The sequence below is a fragment of the Phytophthora parasitica genome, assembly GCF_000247585.1.
Source record: "Phytophthora parasitica INRA-310 unplaced genomic scaffold supercont2.10, whole genome shotgun sequence".
NCBI classification, from domain to species: domain Eukaryota; phylum Oomycota; class Peronosporomycetes; order Peronosporales; family Peronosporaceae; genus Phytophthora; species Phytophthora nicotianae.
In genome coordinates this window covers 547,663-554,984 of record NW_008648996.1, presented here as the reverse complement: position 1 = coordinate 554,984, position 7,322 = coordinate 547,663, and the positions used below count along the sequence as shown (strand labels likewise).

At 48.3% G+C, this 7,322-nt stretch overlaps 4 protein-coding genes across 4 annotated transcripts; 2 read left to right on the top strand and 2 right to left on the bottom strand.

The window, feature by feature from the left end:
- Window positions 1-1,412: 1,412 nt before the first annotated feature.
- On the bottom strand, window positions 1,413-1,648 carry PPTG_06741 (hypothetical protein; the record flags this gene model as incomplete). Its single annotated transcript, XM_008900782.1, has 2 exons — window positions 1,413-1,445; window positions 1,523-1,648. The coding sequence occupies 2 exons, from the start codon at window positions 1,646-1,648 to the stop codon at window positions 1,413-1,415; spliced, it is 159 nt and encodes a 52-aa protein (XP_008899030.1).
- Window positions 1,649-2,069: 421 nt separating this feature from the next.
- PPTG_06740 (hypothetical protein) lies at window positions 2,070-2,573 on the bottom strand (the record flags this gene model as incomplete). The annotated part of the gene is made up of 2 exons (XM_008900781.1): window positions 2,070-2,404; window positions 2,483-2,573. 2 exons carry the CDS (start codon window positions 2,571-2,573, stop codon window positions 2,070-2,072), a joined length of 426 nt encoding a protein of 141 aa, XP_008899029.1.
- A 2,100-nt stretch (window positions 2,574-4,673) lies between these two features.
- On the top strand, window positions 4,674-4,859 carry PPTG_21943 (hypothetical protein; the record flags this gene model as incomplete). Its single annotated transcript, XM_008901111.1, has 2 exons — window positions 4,674-4,715; window positions 4,782-4,859. 2 exons carry the CDS (start codon window positions 4,674-4,676, stop codon window positions 4,857-4,859), a joined length of 120 nt encoding a protein of 39 aa, XP_008899359.1.
- Window positions 4,860-6,241: 1,382 nt separating this feature from the next.
- On the top strand, window positions 6,242-7,051 carry PPTG_06739 (hypothetical protein; the record flags this gene model as incomplete). The annotated part of the gene is made up of 1 exon (XM_008900780.1): window positions 6,242-7,051. The coding sequence occupies one exon, from the start codon at window positions 6,242-6,244 to the stop codon at window positions 7,049-7,051; it is 810 nt and encodes a 269-aa protein (XP_008899028.1).
- Between the last annotated feature and the right edge of the window lie 271 nt (window positions 7,052-7,322).

The window sequence follows — 7,322 nt, the reverse complement described above, 5'->3', positions numbered from 1 at the left end:
CCTTCGACTCCTATTGATCATAGTTTCATTGCTAGACTACGAGGTCCATCAGATGGACGTAAAAGCAGCTTTCCTAAATGGCTTTCTCTCCGAGGAAATATACATGGCCCAGCCCGAAGGCTTTGCTGACGCTGGCACGAGCATCTTGACTGTAAACTCTTCAGAGCCTCTACGGCCTTAATCAAGCGCCCCGCATTTGGTATCAGACATTGCGTGCCTTCCTTGAGAGCCTCGGCTTTCACAAGCTGATCAAAGATAGTTGTGTCTTTAAGGCAACTTTTGATTGCTGTCTATGTGGACGATCCGCTTATCATAGTACCCACCGTAAGCCTCGTATGCCGTATTAAAATGGCCCTGAAACAGAGACTTTCAATGCCAGATTTAGGGGAGGTGAAGTACATTCTCGGCTGGTCCATTGAACAGAACCATGAAGTCCGAACGATATTGATCCACCAAGAAAAATACGTCACAAATGTCCTCGATAATACATTTCATTTCGTACCCTACTGCGACGCCCTCAGATCGCTGCATCAAGCTCACGAAAGCTACGGAGCCTCAGACCCAAGAAGAGAGGAAGGCAATGAAAGACATTCCATACAGATAAGTCGTAGGAAGTCTAATGTACCTCATGGTTGGCACTCGCCCCGATCTAGCATGCTACATACGCGAAGTCAGCCAATTCCTAGTAAACCCTGGAAAGCAACACTGGAAAGCAGTGGTAAGAGGCCTAAAATATCTATCTGTTACGGCTGACCAAGGTCTGCTACTTGGTGGATTAACGCCAGTTGATGCTAGTAGCCTAGCTGACCATTTGACAGCCTACACAGAGTATGACTATGCTAATTCTCCTGACACTAGAAGATCAGTTGGCGGATACGTCACAATGACCGGGACAAGGCCCATCTCATGCCTTTCGAGGAAGCACCATACTGTCGTGCTCTCGACTACAGAGGCTGAATACATTGCCTTATGCCATTGTATGCAAGAGGTTATCTTCCTCAAACTGCTACTCAAAGAGCTAGGTTTCTTTACAACCAAAGCCAATGTTATCAAAGAGGACAATCAAAGCTGCATTAAAATCGCTAGTAACCCGGAACTTCATGGACGATCAAAGCATATTGACATGCGTTACCATTTTGTTCAGGAAAAGGTAGAACGACACGAATTTAGCGTCGCTTACTGCGACACTAAGTCAATGGTAACATACATCTTTACCAAGTCACTTAACAAGCATCAGTTCCGGCATTTAAGACGACAACTAAGAATGCAATTATTTAGTGAATTAGCAAATAGATAGATCAATAAACACGGTCGAATACATATTCATTTCACAATATCAATGAGTCACAGGATAGTGTGGGGTTTCCCCTACAATAGGTTTACCCACTGCATTCTATAGGTTTTACCCTCACTTAGGCTTCCCTGGTACACAGCCACCGAATAAGCTAACAATAATAATATAAAAATTAATGACAAAGTCATAAGAAGCAAATGTATTATCTGCTGAAGCCTCCAGAGCTACCTTACGCACAAACATAAGGCTATTGATCCACACGCCATGTTGCTCCAAGCTGCACTTGACCGACTCATCATGAGCGGTGTACTTGTGACCCTGCATCTCCAGGACGAACGCGTGCCCGACGCCCATGGTGTTGCTGGCAGCCACAATGTAGAATCCGTCTTCGAGCTTCAGACGCTTGATGCCAACAATAGCACGGTGTTCAGTACGCTGCCGGTTGTACTAAAGGTCCTTGAGCAAAATGCGCGAACCAGCACGCTTCAACTGGACCAGAAACTCCTTGAACACCTTCCAGCTGACGCCGTGAGACAAATCAGCTCCACGCTCGTCAGTATCAGCGAGTAATCGCTCCACTTCGGTGTCCGGCACTGCTGATGGCTCACCCAGTAACTGCACAGCTTACTGCAGCGCGTTGAACAAGCAGGTCCCGCTCGCGTTGGCGTCAATAAGCTTCGGAACTGTCCTTCTCGGCCACTGCAAAAAGTCGTCCGGACGCCCAACCAGCACCCCCACATCCACCATGAGCATAGCATAGCCAAGGCCGTCCACCTTAAGCGTCTACTTCGGCTCCCATGTGGGGTCCCAGCTCCCCGTCCCCTTGTAACGCATCAGGCTTCCTCCAGACGTCTTGGTGCTTGGTACCGTTCGCCGTATCCTTGCGATCCGAGAAGTATGCCCCAGGCCAAGTCTCAACTTGAGACTGCTCCTCCGGCGGCATCGTAGAGCTGACCTGCATCCGCTGCACCTTGGGCGGTGTCCTGGGCCTGACCTGAACCTGTTGCTTCGTTGCAGTCCTGGCACTGACCTTCACCTGTTGTGGGTTGAGCTCTTGCCGCCACCTGGCATCTTGTCCACCTGCACGGTACGAGCCATGGCGGTTCAGGACTAAAGTAACCCCAATACAACCAAAATACGGACACAAGCAAGCAAAGGCAACGGACCAGTTTATTTAAAATTAACTACCTCTGCCTTGGATATCAAAAGTGGAAATGAGCGCATGCATGAAGGCGTCGGCACGAGGTCTGCAGAACGCACGACAAGTGCTGGTGGCCATCTGGCATGCAAAGACTTGCCTAGATACACAGTGGTGAAAATTTTTTTGCGATACGAAAAAGGCAACTTCGATGTAACGGTTCCACTGCAATCATCCCTGATGGCGTCCGGAAAGCGACGAGCTAAGGAGGCTGTTGAAGTTAGACTCGTCTCTAACTAACGACTCATATAAAGCATATGCATTATAATAAGAGCAACTTGCCTTTCTAAAACGGTTGGCAATGGCCAACCTGTACTATGTTTAGGCAGCAGTATAGCGTTTTCGAGCTTAGTTTTCATTTAACTCCTCATTAATATTCACTCTTTCTTTCACGAACACTTCGACAAGTCCTTCTACTCTATGTGCTGAAGCTGCCCCGCATTACAAACGGTTAAGGTTGCATTACAGCTGCACAGCTATGCCAGCTGGAATATAAAATGGATTTGATTTTTCCATGATATGACATTCATATTAATATTTATGTTTTCTAAAGCTACGCCAGAAATCGCGCATCACTTTTTGCTGTATTTCAAGTGTTATGTACAGCAAATATTTCAAAAGATTCTATATTTTTGCCTTCCCGAGGCTACATAGAGTGACTAGACAGTCAAGTAGAATTCACGCACTAATAAGAATACGATAGTGATGTGCCACCTCAAAAATAGTAAGCAAAACCAAGAGAGGAGCATTTGAAAGAGTCAATTTGAAGTACAATATCTACCAGGTCAAATTTAAAGAAGTCATGTTTAAGAAATTGAGATCTGACATATCATCCGGAAATTGGTAAAGTGCCCTGTATACTGCTTTCGGGAGTTATAGTCTTGTCACCATTGCCATAGACAGCGTTAATCTTTCCACATAATATATGCATACGCTCGGCCATACTAACCAGCTGATAAAAATATTATTGGATTTCTTAATCAACGTTTAATTTAAAGACAACGACTACTTTCATGTTGACCTGGTTGCGTGTTCATCATATAAAAGTGAAGGCGATTGGACTTCGCGTGTTTTTCTTAACCATACCTCGAGAGTTGTCCTCGGTCATGATTTGAATAGGTTCGCTGAAGAATTGGAGGCTCTTGGTCCAGTGATACTTAAGTACGTTAGGTATAAGGCACTCTCTATAGCCTTTCCCAACACGACTGTTATGGTAATTCTTTAGTCGTAATTTTTTCGACGGCCACAGATAGTAGGCACAGTGCTCAACTAAATTTCACAATGAATATCGTTTGTGATTTTTTTATTTTGTACGCAACGGAGGCAACCTACTCTTTTAGTAGCAGGGTAATTTATATAGTTACTCTAAAATTTGGCTTACAAATTGTTTCAAAACCCATGCAGCAACATACGTTCCCTAAGTTGCCGAATTGCTTCAATATCCATGCAGCAGCATACGTTCCATAAGTTGCCGATATCTTCTCTGTATTGCCCAAACTAGAAGAATTGGGCTGGTAGTGTCATTTTTCGGGTCGATAACCCTCAAAGGTAGGTATCCTGCTTCGGTGAAGTCGTGAACCCTCCCCTGAACATACTTGGGGAGACCTTTGATATCCAATAGCCACAAGTAGTAATATCCGAGGACGATGGGATAAAAGCAGTGTGGACTGGCGAGAAAAGAGTAATAATATGTTGGCGAAACCACGCTGGTATTTACTATCGCAGTATGTGACTATCTCCGTAGCCAACAGTAATAACGTTGGTGCTTATTTGTCGACAGCATGTTATGGTGGGTTTGTACTACTAATGATTTCGCGCTGCCATCCCCATCAACCTGCAGAAAGTCGAAATACCGGAGCCCATCACTATTATTTTCGTGAGAATCATATACATGCAGTAAAATGCATTCCGAATTCAAATATCACAAAGCCAAGTAATCAAGATATCTTCACTTTTTTACCGTGTGTTTCCCATTCTTTGTATATAATACTATTGTATAGACATACTACCGTGAAAGTTAGCTTCATTGCGACACGGTTTAGCGGTAATAACCAAGTCATTTAAAACAAATCGTAAGGTTTTTTTTAAATGAAACCCGTTTGAGCGACATCCATTCTCACAAACAGTGGCGCGCCATTGTGCAATGTTCCCGCCTTCCACCACATATCACACAAGCACACAATGAAGCACCGCTCTAAAAACAAGAACAACGCCAAGCTGAAGGTATGTGAACGCGTATCACTTACCCCCATATTTAATTCTAATTTTTTAATGTAATAATGATAGTAGGGAGTCGAATCCACTAAAAGAAACTCTGTAGCCACTGTCGCAGTACAGATGGGCGTGCATTTCGCGGTATTCGGCTGAGCTCACGCAGAGAGAGCTCAGGTTAACCTGTGAATCGGTAGCACTTGAGAGGAAACAGGCGTCGAATCTTAATAGGCGACGGATTTGATGTAATTATTGAAGTTGTTGTGTTTGTTACACCTGATATACTTGTAGATTTGCTAGTGTAGTGTGTGGCATCTAATTCCCGTGCCATGAGGTCACGGATAGCCACCACACACTGCTTGGCCAAAGCAGACCTCTCGACCTGGTTAATCCGTTTTTCCAGTCGAGCGATGGTATCGCGACGCTGAGACACGATCCTCTGTGACACAAGATACGAATTAGTACGATGCCGACAAAAGGTGTGCAGACAGTACTCACGGGTGGCGATATGTGCTGCCTAGCTTGATCACGTTGACAGGTGACCGTCTGAACACGCTGAGAAGCCTTCTGAAGATCCCGATCCAGTGTCGATACCCAATCTTGTAAGCGAACAAGCTCAGCTGTATGGGTTGCGATCGTGGTGTCGGCTACCCTCAAGGGACGCTCGTAGTTGTCGTTCAAGGTACGGAGGCGACCATTCTTCCGCTTTATCGCGGCGTCGAGACGAGCTACCTCGGCTTGAGCAGCCTTGTGAGAAGTGGCTGATTCGCGAAGCTCCGAAGCGAGGGCAGATTGACGATCGCGCGCGACTTGTTAATCAGATTGGGACCGCGCTTGCTGGGACTCCAGATCCGCTATGCGACGAGCCGTATCGGCCGGAACGATCACGCCAAATGAAGAAGCGGCGACTAGCTGTGCCTCTGGCGTACTGTTCCGGTCTTGGAACTCGGACACTGCTTCGTTGTAGCGGACCTTCAAGTCGCGGTAAGATGCTCTGGCAGTTCAGCGAGACGAGCTGCTCGGCCAGCTTGGCGATCGCTTCATGGAGGTCACCGATCTACAAGCGGAACGGGACCAGGCGCAGGAGACGTTGTCCAACATTGCGTCCCTTCTCCCTTCATCGCTGAGCCACAAACGAGCACGCTCTGAGTCCAAGTCTCCAGCCCAGTCTGCCCGCGTCTCCAATGCCGCTTGATCGACTTCAGGTTCCCTCCCGGCGGGCGCTTTGAGTCAGGGCCCTGCGTCTAGATCTTCGATCGAGGTATTGTCTGCCGTGGCTGCCGGCCAAAAGCCTGAGGGGCCGGCATCATCTTTTTCATCCGCTGGTCCTCGACCATCTTCCCCGATCTGTCCAATCGACCGCCAAGAGTGGCAACGGAGGCGTTTCGTCGTCCTTTGCTGCTTCTGAGGCAGGCGCGCCTTCCAACGATGGTGAGAGCTCTTCTGGCGAATCCGGTTCAACTCGCGTCTTGGATTCAGACGCCGCGGGAAGCGATAGCAGTTCTTCGGAGTTGAATCGTGCCAAGAACGAGTTCGGGATGCCATCCGGTCCTCTATCGGACGCTGCGCTGGCGAATCTACCGCCCACCACGGTTCCTCGATCGGAGCGGATTCCCGGTTATCGTGATCGTCTAAGCTTCCGAGGTCATGACATCGTCCCCTGGTCTGCGCAGGATATTCGTCAGACCAGCATCGTGGAGATGGATGCAGATCTGCTGTTTCATCGCTTCACCAAGCCGATGGAGTGGCTAATTCCTCTCCGTGACCCTGTGCCTCCGCTTGGAAACTGGCGAGATGATCTAGTGGATGAGAGCAACGTACGTGACTTGATCGAGACTGCTCCGTGGGAGATCCTTGCTGCCCTGCTTGACCCTCTCACATTCAAGAGTCAAGGTTGGTTCCGGCACATGAACCGACTTTACGCTTTTTACGAGGACGAGCATCTTCGGGCGTATTGGGACTCCACCCACGCCTTTCCGGTGAGCATCACCAAGCGTCGCGCCACTCGGTATTTGGATGCGTTCTACACTGATCGTAAGCAGCGTCGATCCAGAGCTGGCGCCCGGTGGAAGTCGTTCCTTCAGCAGGTGCTGATCGGCCTTCTCCGAGGTTATTGCGACCTCGATTTGTTGTTGGATCCCTTCTTCCTGTATTTTCCCCGACCGGGTGAGGCAGGTGCCTGGTATCCTGGGATCGAGTACGGTGCAGATCCTGCCGATCTACTGGAGGCGTTGACCATCACGGACGGGGCCGATCGCTGGCGTAACCATTATCGTGACGTGCCTGACGACCATCCGGCGCTTGGGATCGCCCGCCTGCGTGGTAAGTTCATGTCCTCTTCTCCCTGATCGTGTCCGTCTGTTATGTGTAGGCTAGCAGCTTGTAGTTTCTGTTCCCGTTGAGACGGCTCCGTCCAATCTAATCCGACTTAATCCATGCGTATCTTCTTCCATTTCTTTCGGGATTCTTGAGGGTATGTTGCCTAGGTTTTCCGGCCTATTCAGACCCACGGCACTCCATATGCACCACCTCCGTCTTGAAACCTGCAGCCTTCCTGCAGATCCTTCTTCTTCTCACTTCCCCAGCCAAGTCTCAACTTGAGACTGCTCCTCCGGCGGC